Consider the following 18352-nt stretch of genomic DNA (forward strand, 5'->3'; position numbering starts at 1 on the left):
TGTGAGTGAATATCAGAAGTTATTGGGGTAGTCTAGCACAGATTAAATAAATCTTTTGAACTGAATTAACACAAATCAAACAGTGATATTAGAAACAAGGGATAGAATAAATTTCCCAGTAAGTCAGGCCATTTAAGAATCCTCAAATACATGAATATCCTGTAGGGCAATGATTATGAATATGTGGCAGGGTAGTTTGATTGGAGTTCTTTGATAAGAGGGAAGTAGTATACTTACTAGGTACTTATTGAAGTAGAATATATTGAATGCTTGCTGTTTAAAAAACACTGGAGATAGGTGATGAAACAGTCCCTAATTTAAGGAAATGGGAGAAAGGTAAATGGTTAACATGATTCTAGTGCTCCTGTAAAGTTGTGACCAGGTACTATGGGGGAGAATAGAGTGTAGTATCTGATTTAGCTTGAGGGATTTAGGAAATGTTTCCTAGAGGAAATGTCATTTGAGCCAAGTCTTAAGGATATGTTAATCCATTGGGAGAAGGGATGTGTAGTATTTGAGGCAGAGAGAACAGCATAGAGGCACAAAAGGTTGGTGAGTTAGGGATACTACCTGTGGTACATGAGTTTATGTGACAGGAGATGAGGCCGGAGAGGTAAGCTGTCTTCTCAAGGCTTAGAAGGTTATCAGGGGGTTAGAACTATAGGGAACCATTAAAAGATTGTGAATGGAGGAGGTACAAGATTTAATTAATGTTTTGGGAAGATCACCTCCTGGAACATATGGAGGTTTAAATAACTTAAGGTATTTTTGAATGCAAGGAAAAAAACATTCTTGAGGCAGCTTAATTTAGGGGAGGCCTAATTTCTTGTGAGTACAAAGTGGGTATCTCAGGGATCTTATGGCAGCCTCAGTTCCTGAGGAGCTGAGTAGAAAGCTGAACAGGAGCTCTTGTCTTTGGCCTTTGCTTTGCCCTATTTACCTTATTTTTTCTTCCCCCTCTGTGTATTGGCTTTCTGTGCTTCTTTGCCTACCTATGTGATGAAGTTGTTACAATTTCAAGCATATATCAAGATTCTGAGGATGTCTCTGAATCCAACATTCACTTTTTTTTTTAAAATAAAAATTTAAAAGATTTATTTATTTGAGAGAGAAAGGGTGAGTGAGCGCACGAGCTGGGGGAGAGGCAGAGGGAGAGCAGGAGGGAGAGAGAATCCTCAAGCAGACTCCCTACTAAGCAGGAGCCTGACACAGGGCTCGGTCTCACAACCCTGAGATCATGACCTGGGCCGAAGTCAAGAGTCGGATGCTTAATGAACTGAGCTACCCAGATGCCCCCCCAACATGGAGTTTTTTTTTTTTTTTTTTTTTAAGATTTTATTTATTTATTTGAGAGAGAGAGACAGTGAGAGAGAGCATGAGCGAGGAGAAGGTCAGAGAGCGAAGCAGACTCCCCATGGAGCTGGGAGCCTGATGTGGGACTCGATCCCGGGACTCCAGGATCACGCCCTGAGCCGGAAGCAGTCGTCCAACCAACTGCGCCACCCAGGCGTCCCCCAACATGGAGTTTTTTAAGAGAAAAACTTATTTCTTATTGTTCAGGTTGTGTGAGATATGTTCTGCCCCGATTCCAATTATATATGGCTATTATAAACTTGACTGTCAGGCTCCATTCTGTCTGTCTGTTCGTTCAGGAGATGGAGTAGGGAGAGATGTTCTGAAAAGATGGGGAGAGTTGTGAGTTTGGCAGATAGCACAAAGGTGTGTCATGAAGAGTAAGAATAGAAAGCAGGAGGTGTTACTGAAATCTAGGCACTAAATGTTGTTGAGGGCTGAGCTAAGGTTGGGGCAGCATGGAAACAGGGAAGGAAGTTGATTAAGAGATATTTGGAAAAGCTAATAAACACGATTTGGTGCCTCATCAGACGTTGGAGACTTGTGAGAGGGAAAGAATCTACACTTCAGATTTGAATTACTAGGGAACTGGAGAAGAAACATCGAGGAGGATTGCGTTTTAGGACAAAGATGCTGAGTTTAGTTTGGACCCGAAGTATTTGTGGTTCGCATAGACTATTAAGTGATGATGTTCAGTAGACACTGGAATGTAAGGTTTGGAATTTAGGAGCGAGACTTCTGCTGAGATTTGGGAGTCCTCTTGGTTGAGTTGGCAGTCCAAGCTGTGAATCTGGATAAAGTCACCTAGAAGGAGAGGAGTAGAAAGCTGAGAATGATGTCTGACGACCACCGGTTTATATGGAAGCAGTGGAAGAAGAGTTTAGCAAGTGGCTAACCTGTCACATTAAAAAAGAAGGGATTATGGAGTATAATGCTGCAGAAGAGTATGAACTTAAGAAATACTAAAGCCTTGAAAGACAAGACAGAGTCCATGACTTTGTAGGTAATAGTACTATGTGTTGGGTACAATGTTAAAGATAATCCTCACAGTTGTCCTGCTGCTTATTATTTCTGTTCTACAGGCCAGTCATTTTGGCATGGAGAGTTTAAGTTACTTGCTCACAGCTTATAGCTGGAGGTGGCAGAGTCAGGGTTTGAACTCATGCAAATCTAGCTTTTAAGAGTCTGCTCTTAACCACTGTCCTTAATACCTTCAGAGGAAATTGAGGGAGATTCTGATTTAGCTAGTTCGTATAGAATACGTTACTCAGGTGATTATAGTAATGTGGGAGCAAACTTATTTTTAGTTGTAAAATAAGCGAACATAAAATTTACCATCAGGCATTATTAAGTTTACTTTTAAGTGTAAGTAGTGTTAAGTATATTCACATTGTTCTGTAGCCAAACTCCAGAATTTTTCATGTTTGAAAACTGTAACTCCTCATTTTCCTTTCCCTTCCAGCCCCTGACAACTATCATTATGTTTTCTGTGTATGATTTTGACTGTTCTGTGTACTTCATATAAGTGGAATCATACAGTATGTCTTTTTGTGACTAACATTTCACTTAGCATAATGTCCTTAAGTTTCTTACATGTTGTTGCATTTATCAGAAATTCCCTCCTTTTTACGGAAGGCAAACAAAAAGAAAACTAAGGGATGGTGACATATTGCAACACTTTATAACTTTTTTATAACTTTATACCAATATTACACCAGCATAATTGAATGTTCTGGATAAAGTTTTTTTTTTTTTTAATTTTATCCAGAAAATATTTGCAAAAGCATTTAAAAACAAACAATACCTTTTTAATTTTTAATTTTTCTTATTTGTTTAAGAAGGACAGTTGTTATATAGTTTTGTTCTATAGTGATAGAATGATCCATGGGATTTGTAGATTTAAAATACAATTTTTATAATATTTACAAGAATGTCAGAGTTCCTTGATACATATGGTACTAAGCTTTCTCAAGGAGGGTGTGTGTTCAGTGCCAGTGTGGGGAGCAACTTATCCAGCTTGTGAACATAGGCAAGGCCTTCCCCTGTACCTCACTCTAGGACTGTGATCAGAGCCTCTTAGCGTCTGAGTACAACAGTGGAGTCCAGACTGGCTCTTCAGTCTTAATTTTCCAAGCTTGAATTTCCCTACTTATAAAATGAGAACATTAATAGTTTATACTCCATAGGATTCGTCTCAGGATTAAATGAGGTAATGTGAGTCAGGTCAGTTGTGATTATTGTTCTGGTTACTACCGTCATGTTTGGTGTGCATGCATTTGAAGATTCCCAAATAGGCTACTGTCAAGGGAAATCCATTCCATCCCTTGTTCTGTGCTAGATGCTTCGGAGGATTCAGCCTTGAGTTGTATATAATTTCTGCCTTCAGAAACCTGCAGTTAGGCATTTCAAATGGAATTAATTTTATCTATGCAGTGGTTTTTAAAAGCTATATCATCTAAAAGTTTAAGTTTTGTTAAAAAGGTATAGGAATAAATCAAGGTAAAAGTGTGGTTTTAGCATTCTGAAACCTTTGAACTTAGCATTCTGAAACCTTCTTTGAACTTAGCATTCTGAAACATTCTTTGACTTGTGGATTTTGTTTGTTTATTCTAGCCAGCACCTAATCAAGTCACTTTTCATCTTCCCCTTCATCGTTACTATGCTATGTTTTTGAGTAAGGTAAGATTATTGTCCAGCAATTTTGTTTCTTTTTTATTTTAAATATTGGAAATTAAGTGTTGAATTAGTAATTTTTTTCTTTCATACTTTTTAGGCTGTGAAATGTCAAGAACTAGATTTGGATTCTGTTTTACCTGATCAGGAAATGTTAATGAAACTAATGATTCACCCACTCCAAATTCAAGTACGTATTCAGGCTTTTATTTTAATTGAATTTCTTGGTTATGTGGTTCGTTCTTTATTTTATTTTTATGCCTTAAATTTACATTGTTGTTATAGCCAAAATGTTTGAAAAAAATTTTTTTTTAAACTTAGGTATTTTTGCTAGATTATAGTTTGGTCTTTTTTTTTGTCCTATGAAACTTATATTTAGTTACAGTTTCCCCAGGAATTCTTTTCACTGTATTTACTCATAGGGAAGTTTCTTTCTTTCTTTTTTATTTTTTTTATTAACGTATAATGCATTATTTGTCCCAGGGGTACAGGACTGTGAATCATCAGACTTACACATTTCAAAGCACTCACTATAGCACATACCCTCCCCAGTGTCCATAACCCAACCACCCTGTCCCCATCCTCAGTTTGTTTCCTGAGATTAAAAGTCTCTTATGGTTTGTCTCCCTCCCGGGTCCCATCTTGTTTCATTTTTCCCTCCCTTCCCCCAACGACCCTCATAGGGAAGTTTTTAACATATTACAGCACTGTTTTGAGAGTCAGGAGACCCAACAGATTTCTAGCATTAGTACTACATCAATTTAATTACCATGTTGTTGGGGTAATTTGATTCTTAGTTTCCCTATCTGAAAAATGAGAGGAGAGAAAAGAGGATTTTCATGCATAAGCATTATGGTTTCTTTCAGTTCTAATACTATAATTTTGTGGGCCAACTGCTTATGTATAGTAGATGGACTGGCACTTTAATTTGTTTTTCCTGGCAATTTTAGATTTTTAAATTATCATTGAACTTTCACACTGTGGGTTAAGAGCAAGTAAGAGATGAAGTTATGACTGTGCTTGGTTTTAATTGATGCAGGACGCAAATACATGAAGAATTAAATATTAATGTTATGAAACATTCTAATCTGACCTTCTGTTACCTGCTAATTATTTGAAAAATGACTAGTTTGGGACAGTCAACTTTGTTTTATACTTGTTCCTGTGTTCCTTTAAGCATAACTTAATTTTTTTTTTCTCGAGAAGGAAGGTGTTAAATGTAGGTGTCATTGATTCCTCATGAAAGATTTCATTGAAAATTGTTATAAATGTTTGCTGGAATCATGGAAAACTAACTCATGTATAAACTCCAAAAGAAGGGATTGTATGAGCACATTAAGTGAGCACATACATTTAAAAGCTCATACATTTTAAGTGCATAATGAGCACTTAAAAATTTTAAAATATGTATTTGAATTGGATATTTTATACTAACATGGGTCAGGATGTCATGCTTATGCTCTGATCAAGTTATAAAATATTTTGAAATGATTATTCATTGTGACATGTTTTTCATAAAGATTAAATTTAGAAGACTTCTTTAATTTACTTAATTTTTGGTTTACTAGGCAAGTCTTGCTGAAATCCATAGCAATATGTGGGTAAGAAATGGTCTACAAATCAAAGGACAAGCTATGACCTATGTCCAGTCTCATTTCTGTAATTCCATGATTGACCCTGACATTTACTTACTACAGGTAAGCCAACTTGATAATGCAGATATTGTACTTTACAAATACGGGATTAGTTTAGAGAGGTGACTCAGTGATGACACAGAGAGGTCAGTGCTCTTGAAAGAATTTATTACTTAAATTTCCCAAGAGAAGGAGGTGTGCGATGCCATACAGAGCTGTAGGGGAAGCATTAGATTTTGGTCAAGTGGTAGGAGCAGGGGCAAGGGGCAGTCCTAGAGCAGAACCTTTTTTGGCATTTGCATAGGAAGGATAAGACAGGGCAGGGGAAACAGTTTAAGATTGGTTAGTTTGAATAATTCCTGTGGACTTTGGGGCATTAGAGCTGTCCTTCCCGATCTGGTACTTGGTCTTGGGTTGGTTTAGGGCAGGGGGAATATTGGCTTGCTGTGTGAGAGTTAGATAAAAGGGGTGATTGACTTGCTTGTAAGATGTTTACTGCTGGGTAAGTTGTTTACTATCTTTAGGAATAGCTTTAGGAATATTTACTATTCATAGGTAGATGGGAGAGAGGTGGTCTCTCTCCATGTCGCAAGCCATCCTGCCCCCAATGTCAAAACATAAGATACAGAACACAAACAACCAACATAATTAATATAAGAAATGAAACAATATTGAGAAATAAAATTTCTTTCTTTCTTTCTTTTTTTTTGTCTTTAAAGGTTTGTGCTTCTAGACTTGACCCAGATTACTTTATTTCATCTGTCTTTGAAAGGTAAGCATAGTTTATTAAGACAGGTATTAGGAAGTATTTGGAATTTAAGTTGATTTTGTTTTAACTTAAAAAAAATCTGTCTCAAATATTTCTTATTATAGATTTAAGGTAGTGGATTTGTTGACGATGGCGTCACAACATCAAAACACAGTACTTGATGCAGAGCATGAGAGATCGATGTTAGAAGGCGCTCTTACATTTCTTGTGATTCTTTTAAGTCTTCGTTTACATTTAGGTAAAAAGCACACATACTAATGCTTGGGTATTAACTATCCTCCCTTTCCTCCCCTCTCCCTGTGGTTGTAAATTGCTTATGGAAAAAACAAAAGGATTTGGATATTTTTAAACATTGTTTCAAATTCTTGACATGATGTATAGTTGTTACTCCTTTTAGAATATCCTTTAAAAAACCCTTTATTTAAGAGAGCTGCAAACAGTAGGTTATTTAAACTGGTTATATTTGGGGCATTGCAGTCTTTGCTCTTTAATTTTTGAAGCTTCTCATTTTTTGTAAAACAGCTTAATAAAAAGTGTGGTAAGTTGTTTGTTTAAAATTTATATATTTTCAGATTTATTAATTCTCTTTTTAATTGTTTTAGGGATGTCTGATGATGAGATTCTCAGAGCAGAAATGGTAGCCCAGTTGTGTATGAATGACAGGACACATAGTTCATTGCTGGACCTCATATCCTTTTAAAAGTTTAATTTTCTTATTAAATACAGGATCTAAACAATTATTTGTACAGATTAAAGATATTTCACTTTTGTGGTTAAAAAATATTTTTAAAGTTGAAAAATAGTGTGGAAAAGAACTTTAGTTGTTTGTTCAACTGTGTGTTCAGGGCTAGTGGCAGATGTTTTTGCCATTGTTACCTCTCAGGGAACTCTTACTGGCCTTGGTTAGATTTCAGAACTGATAGCTCTGGGTACCCAAGGATCTGCCCTTCTAGGACAGCATTCCTGAAAGGAAGCTGGACACTTTGTAAAAGGCAGCTATGTCTACTTTACTGTATATCTAGGTTGGAATTCATGGCTTAAATTTAAAGGCATACTTCATAATTATTACCAGGGTTTTAAACATTTTAAGGATTTTTTTTTCTTAGAATTCAGTCTTTTTTTTAAAAGATTTTATTTATTTATTTGAGAGAGAGAGAGAGAGAGGGACACAGAGAGCATGCTCTGGGGCAAGGGCAGAGGGAGAGGGAGAAGTGGGTTTTTCAGTGAATAGGGAGCCCTATGCAGGGCTCGATCCTAGGGCCGAATCTAGGTCCTAGGGCTAGGACCCTAGGCCTAGATCTAGGCCAAATCCTCGATCCTGAGCCTAAGGCAGACTCTTTTATTTTTTTTTGGAATATTTTTTTAAATTAAATTTAAATTTTTAAAAATTTTTTATAAACATATATTTTTATCCCCAGGGGTACAGGTCTCTGAATCAACAGGTTTACACACTTCACAGCACTCACCATAGCAGATACCCTCCCCAGTGTCCATAAACCCATCCCCCTTTTCCCAACCCCCCTCCCTCCAGCAACCCTCAGTTTGTTTTGTGAGATTAAGAGTCACTTACAGTTTGTCTCCCTCCCAATCCCATCTTGTTTCATTGATTCCGAAGGCAGATTCTTTTTTTTTTTTTTTTAAAGATTTTATTTATTTATTTGACAGAGAGAGATCACAAGTAGATGGAGAGACAGGCAGAGAGAGAGAGAGGGAAGCAGGCTCTCTGCTGAGCAGAAAGCCCCATGCGGGACTCGATCTGAGGACCCTGAGATCATGACCTGAGCCGAAGGCAGCGGCTTAACCCACTGAGCCACCCAGGTGCCCCCCGAAGGCAGATTCTTAATGGCCTGAGCCACCCAGGCATCCCTTAGAATTTAGTCTTAAACCAGGAGGTTTTTTTTTTTTTCCTTTTCTTTTTTTTCTAAATGACTGAAAGAGAGAGAGTGAACCACAAGCAGGGACAGCGGCAGGCAGAGGGAGGGGGGAAGCATCATACTCCACCACAGAGCAGGGATCCCAAATGAGGGGGCTTGATCCCAGGACATGGGCTCAGACCTAACCGACTGAGCTACCCACATGCTCCAAGCCAAGAGGTTTTTAAGGGCAAAGATTATATCATCTATAAACTTACAAAACTTATGGTTCTTTGGGTAGGACAGAACATATAATATATATTTTATTATTTTTTAAGTTATTGTTAATAACATTTTAGACAAAGATTGTTTTATTTTGTGATAAGAATTTATTTCATAAAATTTGGACTGAGCTTACTTTGCATATTATGAATATGTTTGGAATAATTGGCTAAAATTTTGTGAAATAACTTCTATGGAATGCCTATGTGATAACCTTGAAGACTTTCATAAGTGGCATCAGTTTGATATTTGATAATTTCATTCAACTGTTATATAATGTATATAGTGCTATAACTGAGCAAAAGCACTCTTCCATAACTTTGAATTTAAAAGATAAATTAATTAATTGTTATGAAATCAATGGAAAAGGATCTTTGTGGCTTTCTGGTTTTCTTCTTTGTAAAAATTTGTTTAGCATCGTTTTCATTTTTTTTGAGGATGAAATTTTGCATTTTTGGAAAAATAGTCTGCTCATAAAAATCTTGGCTAATTTTTAGTATACTGTTTTTGATTCTCTAAAGGAAGGTATAACATTTGTAAAATGGAGATAAATTTTAAAAAACTTCTTTTTTCATTTTTTGAGATTTAGCTAATTTCTTTGGGGGGAAATAAATGGGAACTACTTTAGCATTTAATTTATTAATAGGCTTCTAGATTAAAAATATTTTAAAAGTTCACAATTAAAAAATTATTATTGAGCCCTTGTACCGTATAGCCCTCTTGTGGCCAATTTTCTATATTACAGCCAATTACTCTGTTTTAGCAAAAGCAGTTAGAAACTAGAGTACCTTGGTAATTTTATACTTAAAAGCTGGATTTAGGCATTTTTTTTCTTGACACATACATCATATTCCAGAAAATCCAAATCCCAAAAGTGGCATTATTCCAGGCAGTTACAGTTTTGAATCAGTTCTTTCAGCTGTAGCTGATTTTAAGGCTCCTGTTTTTGAACCTGGAGGTTCTATGCAGCAAGGCATGTATACTCCTAAAGGTACGTTTATATACATGAACATTTTTTTTCAAAATCAGTTTTCTGAATGTGATTTGTTGTGTATAGTACAAGAAAATGTTTTGCTTTTTATGTATTCAATTTTGAGTTTTTATGGTATATGGTGATATTGCTTCTATTTATTTACAAATCTATGGTGTTATGTTATATTAAACTGTTTTAGATGACTCTAAATTAGAAGAGGAACTTTACATGTAAATTCTAGTTCATTTATAAGTGAATCAACTGTAAATGAGCCAGAAATTATAAAACTATATACTTAAAATTTTTTAAAAATATATTTGCTCTCTAAATTTGATTTTGAAATAGTTCTCAGCACCCCAAATTTAACTTGAAACAGTTTAAAATTAAAATCTGTATAGAATATTGATTACATTTTCTTACATTTTTTTTTCCTTAAGTGGTTGGTTTTCCAAGGTTTTCTCCCTGGCTTCATAGAGACATGCTTGACAAGAGCCAGAAGTAGGTGAAGTCTTCATTCACAGTCTTGTCTTTCTTACTTTCACATGTTCACTAATCTAAGTTAAAATTCTGAAGGAGGCACTTACATGCTTCTTGACTTCCTCAAGACGCTTTGTCTAACTGAAAACTGATGCCCACATAGAAGTTGTAAATAGCACATCCTGTGTTTGGCAAAACACAGCAGAATAAGCCTGATCATGTGGGATTTTTTTTTTTTTTTCCCAGGAGATCACAAAGGTAAATCCAGAGTCTCTGGTTGCAGTGTATATTCCATTAAAGGAAAAGCACAGTGTTTCTTTATTGTAGAGAATACTTTGCATCTAAAGTTCAGATGAATTTTTGGTGTGGAGTAGTACAGTGCTTAATAAGGTGTAATGTGAGGATTACCTTTGTCATACTTACTTGTGGTCCTTATTAAAAATATGGGTTTCTATGCCTCAGCCCCAATCTGCTCTCATCAGGATCTCTGGGGATAGATTCTGGGAATCTGCATTTTTAACAAGCTCTATAAGGTGATTGTCATGCACAGTAAAGTTTGAGACACTGAGATGGAGCTTTGGGCTTTTGAAGTTTAGAGTCAAGAAACTAGTTTTCATATGCAAATAGAGTATTGAATTGTGTTAGTTTGTGTGTTATTGAGAAAAGCAGTCTCTTAACTTTGGATTTGACTTATTTGTAAAAAGAGAGAGTTGGAATGCATCAGAGTTTTAAAGACTTTTTAAAAGTGGTTGAAATAAACCTTTAGTTTTGGGGAACTAAACCTTAAGTAAATCTGTTACACAAAACCAATGAAAGCAGACCTGCTCTTGTTAATGTGGGTGTGGGTAGTGGACATCATTTCTCATCTGTTTTGTCATCTCCTTGCTCCTGAAGTGGCCCCACTTCTGTGGGAGTCCACAGAACACTAAAGTCTGCTAGACTAGTTAATCACAAAAGTTTTCTTCTGTTGCTATGGTTTTATAATTCTGGTAAAAAGCATTGGCATTTTAATTGTACAGATTAATAGATTTAACAGTGAAGGACAATAAATGATAATAGATATAATAACAAAGGTCTTTGTCTTTGTGGAGGCCTATCTTAAGGATCTTAAGTCATACTTATGAGAGATAATTTAAGATGAATGAATGGTCTGTTACATGAAAATAGGGACAATTCTTAACAGTTTCTTATGCCAGGAAGTTGAAATTACAGTAGATGTATAGAGAGAAACTTAAGCTTCTTAATGTTTTCAGATGCTAAGAATTTTGCTAGAATGAGATGGGAAAAAATAAATCTAGGCAAGATATACTCTTGAGGCAGTGGTTTCTAAAATTACTATTCTCAGGCCGTGTTGTAGATTTTTACCAAATCTAAATACCATCTCTTTTATTATATACCTAGTCTGCTGTATATCCCTAAATGGATTCACTTTTTTAAACTTTACCTCCTGCTGAGCATGATTATTAGTGAGATTATGGGTTTTATATACAATATACAATTTCCTAATATATGTTATAATTGTATAGTTACTAAAATGAAAATCTTTGTACACTTAAAATCATCTGTGTACTACCAGTTATACACATACCACACATAAGGTGATGGTTCCTAACTGTGAAGACGGTAAGGTGATCACTGATCAATTTTTACAAACCAAAATATTACAAAGTAGGACTCTTGAAAATCAGTAGCTCATTAGTTTTTTAATTTAGTTTTCATATTTATATCTCTGAATATTTTCAAAGTTGTTAATGCATTGTGTTTCTTACATTCTGTTGTCACTTTACAAAAAAAAGATGAACTAAACCTTTATGGTGAAGCTTTATCACATTATAACACCTTTTTTACATTATATAGTTTTTGCTCATTAGTTCTTGCTGACTTAATATTCATAATGATGAAATTATGATTCTTGACTTAGAATAGTAGTCACAATATCAGGCTTATTAAAGCAAATATATAATCAAATTAAACTATCCCATCTTATGAATTTAAAATACACTTAAATGTACTTAGTCATCAAGGATTGACTGAAGTCAGTGTTTTGTTTCTACTTTCTTTTGAATAATAGCTGAAGTCTGGGATCAGGAGTTTGACCCTGTCATGGTCATTCTTCGAACAGTTTACCGTAGAGATGTGCAATCTGCAATGGACAGATACACAGCATTGTAAGTCTGTTGTTATATTAGTATAATAATGGGTGTTTTTTATTTATGTAGAAAAATTTCAGTTATAACACAAATGTGATATGCTATCATTAAAGTATACTCTTAATCTTTAAGAGAGAAAATAATATTCTGAGATTAAAAAAATGTCTTCCAGATATTTTTGTTCTCAAGATTCTTGATGCAGAATCTGATAAATTTTATAAAATGTCAGAAATAGACATAAATTAAAAAAAAAAAAAAACACATTTAGTTGCTATTTGACCAGTCGGATGCAAAACCTGGTTTTATGTTGTTCTACTTTTAAACCAGTAGAGGAGGCACAAGTTAAGAGAATAAAATTGTCTGCTATCAGAGATGATGAGTATTTACAAAAAGTGTGGTGATGTTGCTGTGTTTTTCACAACTGGGAAAATAGCTAAAGCAAATTAAATTTTACTTGTAAATATTTAACAAAGTGGTTCAAAATGATTGCAGAAAAAAGTTTTGAAGAATATTTTTTCAATAAAGAATTCATTTTTGTTTGCTGTTTTTGTAGACTATTTTAAAAATGTATTGCTGAATGCCATATAATATCTTTTATCTGCTTTTCTAAAGCATCTATTAAATATTTTAAAACAAATTTTATTTTTTTATTTTTATGTTTTAAAACAAGTTTTAAATGATAACAATTTCTTTGATCTTGAGAAAATATTTGTCTATTGAGGTGTAAATATAGATATTAGATATAATTGAAACTTCTCTTTTGCCAAGACTTTGCAGTAATAGATATATGTTGAATTTTTGATCCATCACAGATATATCTGAAGTAGTTTGTAATGTAGAGTTTTAGCAGACCCCTCCCTTCTCCTCAAAATAAAGACAGAAACCAAACCTAGTTCAGCCATCAGCATCTCTCTCTACCTTTCTCTAAAACCCTTGGAGAAATAGTCTGAGGTTCTTCATACTCTCTTTCTTTTTTTAAAAAGATTTTATTTGTTTGAGAGAGCGAGCGAGCACGTGCGCTCAAGCGGGGAGGGGCAGAGGGAGAGGAAGAAGCAGACTCCCCACTGAGCAGGGAGCCTGATGGGGGGCTGAACCCAGAATCCTGGGATCAACACGTGAATGGAAGGCAGACCCTTAACTGACTGAGCCACCCATGTACCCCTGGGAGAGCACTTCTAATCGTCTGTCTCCAGTTAACCAAGGTACCAGGTGCTGCTGGTTTCTGAGCCTTTTGAGGATTCTGCGGTGTTACTTGGATTGATGCTCAGCTTTCCCCATTGTCTTGTGATTTGGTTTTCTTAACGCTACTAGATGAGTTACCAGGTGTCCATATGCTTCCTAGTTAACAAAATCTTTAATGTGTGTGTGTGTGTGTGTGTGTGTGTGTGAGACTTTCCCCATCTTTGTGGCTTTTGTCCTTTAAAAAATACCATCACTATAGTTCTCTTGGAGTTTTGGGTGAAAGTAAAATCAAATACTTAATGTTCATTCTTTGATTTTTAACTTCAGTGCTGAATTTGTAACTCACTTTAATTTGCATTGCCTGGATTACTAGGTGAGATTGAGCTTTTAAAAAATCTATTGATTTCTTTCCATGTTTTTTGCTGTGAGAACTGTGTATGGGTTATTTTTTGCCAGTTTTTCTATTTTTGCCAGTTTATTAGTTCTCAAGTTTTCCTTTTTACATTTAGATCTCTAATCCATCTGGAATTGATTTTTGTTTGTGGTAGTGATTCATTCCTTTCTTACTGATTTGTAATATGCGAATTCTGTCATTTATAGTTGATCCTCACTGTTTGCAAATTCTTTATTTGCAAATTTGGCTACTTGCTAAAGTTTTGAATCCACAGTTAATACTTGTAGTTTTTCCTGGGTATTTGCAGGTGTGTATGAACATGCAGAGTGCATCAGCTGGGGTTGAACAGAGCAAAGTTCTGCCCTCTCTTTCAGCTTTCATACTTTAATCAAGTATTTTTTTGTGGTGTATTTAATGCTATGTTTTTGCATTTTTGTTCTTTTTTGTTTGATTTTGCTATTTAAAGTGACCCCCAAATGTAATACCGAAGTGCTCTCTGGTGTTCCTAAGGGCCAGAGGCTTTGATGTACCTTCCAGAGAAAATTCATTGTTAGATATGCTTTGTTCATTCATGGTTTATAGTGCTGTTGGCTGTGACTTCAGTGGTAATGAATCACTAATATGGTACATTCAGAAAGAGGTAGAGGAAATTCACTGATCTGTACATGAGGTCATTCCCAAAAAGTGTTAAAATAACACTTGTAGTGTGTGATGAAGCTATGGGAAGGTTAAAAGCTAAATTTGTGGACTCGTGAATGAAGACTCATAAAAAAAGTGTAGTGGATAGCTTTGTTGTGAGGCTGAAAGCCAAAGAAATTCCTTTCATCTTTAGCAAGGGTCAGGAAAACGTTAAACCTTTTTTTGCTAGTGCTTGGCTGGCTTCCTGTTTCAAAAGGTAGTAAGGTAGTATAATGTGAAAAATTTAAAATATACAGGCAAGGCAGGTTTTGTAGATCATGAGGTGGAAGAATTTTTAAAATACTTGCTAAGAGTTAGAAAAGGGTCCCATGAAAAAGCAGATTTTTCATTGTTATAGGAGTGTCTTGATTACAAGGACATTGACAAATGTAATGCAAATGGAATTTTGATTAACAAAATTGACCTCAGACTTACAGGAATCTAATCCTGTATTTCTTCTGGGAGCAATAATTAAATGTTTGTGGTGATTTTATAGAAGATAACTACTGTTAATAAAGGCACTTGACTGTATCAGGTATCTTTATGTGTATAGATCTGTATCTCTTTTGTTCAGTTTGTAAGTTAATCCCATACTATCACAAATGTTGTTAAGTTTCTCTTCTTTCTCCTCTTCTTCATTCTCCTCCTTTCTTCTCTTTACTATTTACAATAGTTATTTATTCTTGGCTCTTTGCCTAGAATTTTATGATGAGCATATGAAACTTAATGATGAAACATAATTGGATTTTGATTGAAATTGTGTTGATTGAAATTAATCAATAGCATTTAGATTAATTCATGGATTAATTTGGTGAAATGCCACCTTTTTAAGTTTTATTTTAATTCCAGTTAGCATACAGTGTTATATTAGTTTTAGGTATATAAAATAGTGTGATTCAGCAACACCATACATCTCCAGGTTCTCATCACAACAAGAGCGCTCCTTAGTCCATATCATCTGTTTAACCCATTCCTCCCCTTTGCCCCCATCCACCTCCCCTCTGGTAACTATCAGTTTGTTCTTTATACTTAAGGACTCATTTCTTAATTTGTCTCTCTCTCTCTCTTACTTTTTTCCCCCTTTGCTTCCTTGTTTTGGTTCTTAAATTCCACATATGAGTGAAATCAACTTGTGTTTGTCTTTCTCTGACTGACCAATTTTGCTTAGCGTAATACTCTCTAGCTCCATCCAAGTTGTTGCGGATGGCAAGAGAGATCATGAGGGTGGATGAGGGGGGTGGTGTAGAGGGAGAAGCAGACTCCCCACTGAGCAGGAAGCCAGATGCAAGACATTATACCAGGACCCTGAGATTATGACCTGAGCCAAAGGCAGGCACTTACCCTTACTTAATTAACTGAGCCACGTAGGTGCCCCTCTTTGTTTAATTGTCAAAGGATTACCAGATTTTTTCCCAAGGCAGCTTACTTTCCCATCAGCAGTGTATGAGGATTCCAGTTTCTCCTTCTCTTACTAACACAATCTTTTTGATGATAGCCATCCTTGTGGGTGTCAAGTAGTATCTCATTGTAGTATTGATTTGCATTTTCCCTGATGGCTGATGATGTTGAGCATATTTTCATGTGTTTATTGGCCATTTGTGTATCATCTTTGGAGAACTGTCCAGATCCTTTGTGCATTTTTAATTGGAGTATCTTTTCACTATTAAATTTTAAGAGCTCTTTATATGACTAGTAACACCAGAAATAGGATTTATAAATATTTTCTACTATTCTGTGGGTTGTGGGTTATCTTTTCACTTTTTGAATATATTTTGATGCACAAAAGTTAATTTTAATGAAGTTCAATTTATCTAGTTTTTTCTTTTGTTGTTTGTGCTTTTGGTGTTGTATCCATTGCTTAATCCAAGTTACAAAGACTTATGCCTATGTTTTCTTCTAAGAGTTTTATAGTTTTAGCTCTTGTATTTAAGTCTTTGATGCATTTTGAGTTAATTTTTAGATACGGTATAAGGTAGTGGTTCAGCTTCATTTTTACTTAGGTAGGTTTTTTTTTTTAAGGTTTTATTTATTTATTTGACACAGAGAGAGATCATAAGTAGGCAGAGAGGCAGGCAAAGAGAGAGGAAGGGAAACTATCTCTCGCTGAGCAGAGAGCCCGATGCGGGGCTCGATCCCAGGACTCTGGGATCATGACCTGAGCTGAAGGCAGAGGCTTTAACCCACTGAGCCACCCAGGTGCCCCTAGGTAGATGTTTCTTGAAGTTTTGACAGAACTTGCGTATTCAACTACCTGGCCTCATTTTTTTTTTTTTTTTTGAGAGGGTTGTAATTTTAAAAATAAATCACTTTCTTTAAAGCTTATAGTCTTAGGATTTTAATTTCTTTCTTTTTTTTTTTTTTTAAAGATTTTATTTATTTATTTGACAGACAGAGATTACAAATAGGCAGAGAGGCAGGCAGAGAGAGAGAGAGGAGGAAGCAGGCTCCCTGCTGAGCAGACAGCCCGATGCAGGGCTCCATCCCAGGACCCTGGGATCATGACCTGAGCTGAAGGCAGAGGCTTTAACCCACTGAGCCACCCAGGCGCCCTTTAATTTCTTTTTGAAAGGGATGGTCAAGTTATATTTTTCTAGGAAACATTTTGTCTTAATATATAGTAGTTAAAAAATTGTTCTTTGCCTTTTTTCATTCCTTTTATTTATTTGTGTTTGGTGTTTCTTATTCCTCATCATCTTACCAGAGGACTGCCAGTTTTACTTTTTTTTTTTAAGAATAAACTTTGATTTTGTTGTTTCTTCCTTTTCCCCCTTGTTTTCTATTTTTACTTTTTTCTTCTTTATTATTATCTTCTTTCAATTTAGTTTGGATTTTCTCCCTTATACACTTAGTGGCATTTTACAAAAACAAACACATTTAATACTGGGAGTTTCCTTCTAAGTACTGCTTTAGTTGTATTCTACAACTGAATTTGTATTTCACAACTTTTTTCTGTATAGTTTGAGTTCTAAATTTAAAATTTTTCTATTATGATTTTAATTATGTGTGAATTTCTAAGAGCATCATGTTATAAAATGTCTACATGTTTGAAGTTTTGGGTTATCATTTAGTGAATTTCTAATTTTATTTGCTTTGTGACAAGTGGTTGTGGCCCATATATCCATTCTTTTGATATTTTTTGAAATTTACTTTCAATTCTAATATTTTGTAAATTTCCCTAAATAGTCCAGATGCACTTAAGATTATATGTATTCTCTAATTATTGGATGTTCTTTAAATGTCTTTGGTTCAAGCTTATTAATGATATTTAAAAACCTTCAAAATCCTGGGGCTCCTGAGTGGCTCAGTCAGTTGAGCGTCTGACTCTTCATTTTGGCACAGGTCATGATCAGAGGGTTATGAGGTCAAGTCCTGTGTGTGGCTCTGTGCTCAGTTGGGAGTCTGCTTGAGATTCTCTCCCCCTCCTCCTCCCCACATGCACATTCTCTCTCACTCAAATAAATCAATTAATCTTTAAAAACAGTCTTCAACATCCTAATCAATTTATTTTCTTAGGCTTTCTGTTAGAAATGTGTTAATATCCTTTATTATGTTTGTGAATTTGTCAGTTTCTTGTGTAATTCTCTTAGATTTTGCCTTTTGTGTTTTGAGTCCGCTGTTATTTGAGGGTGAAGCTTTTCAAAGGTGTCAGCTTTATGTGGAATCTCAGTTCCATCTCTAAACCTTGTATGAGCCTAATACCTTGAGATCTGCCTGCTCAAGGATTTTAAAATAATTGGTAATCACATTGTTAGTGCCTTTTTTTTTTTTTTAAAGATTTTGTTTGTTTATTTGACTGACAGAGATTACAAGTAGGCAGAGAGGCAGGCAGAGAGAGAGGGTGGAAGCAGGCTTGCTACCAAGCAGAGAACCCGATGTGGGGCTCAATCCCAGGACCATGGGGTCATGACCAGAGTCGAAGGCAGATGCTTTAACC

At 35.3% G+C, this 18352-nt stretch overlaps 1 protein-coding gene across 3 annotated transcripts in view; it reads left to right on the forward strand.

Annotated features, from left to right (window-relative positions):
• UBR3 (ubiquitin protein ligase E3 component n-recognin 3) overlaps positions 1-18352 on the forward strand; it is a 253610-nt gene that overhangs the window by 76525 nt on the left and 158733 nt on the right. For all 3 annotated transcript variants that reach the window (XM_044242304.1, XM_044242307.1, XM_044242306.1), the window contains exons 12-19: positions 3967-4032; positions 4127-4216; positions 5595-5723; positions 6380-6432; positions 6534-6667; positions 7032-7117; positions 9414-9555; positions 12086-12182. In XM_044242304.1, the coding sequence (XP_044098239.1) occupies positions 3967-4032; positions 4127-4216; positions 5595-5723; positions 6380-6432; positions 6534-6667; positions 7032-7117; positions 9414-9555; positions 12086-12182 (797 nt within the window). The remainder of the gene's footprint in view (positions 1-3966; positions 4033-4126; positions 4217-5594; positions 5724-6379; positions 6433-6533; positions 6668-7031; positions 7118-9413; positions 9556-12085; positions 12183-18352) is intronic.

Source organism: Neovison vison, chromosome 3 (assembly GCF_020171115.1).
Source record: "Neovison vison isolate M4711 chromosome 3, ASM_NN_V1, whole genome shotgun sequence".
NCBI classification, from domain to species: Eukaryota; Metazoa; Chordata; class Mammalia; order Carnivora; family Mustelidae; genus Neogale; species Neogale vison.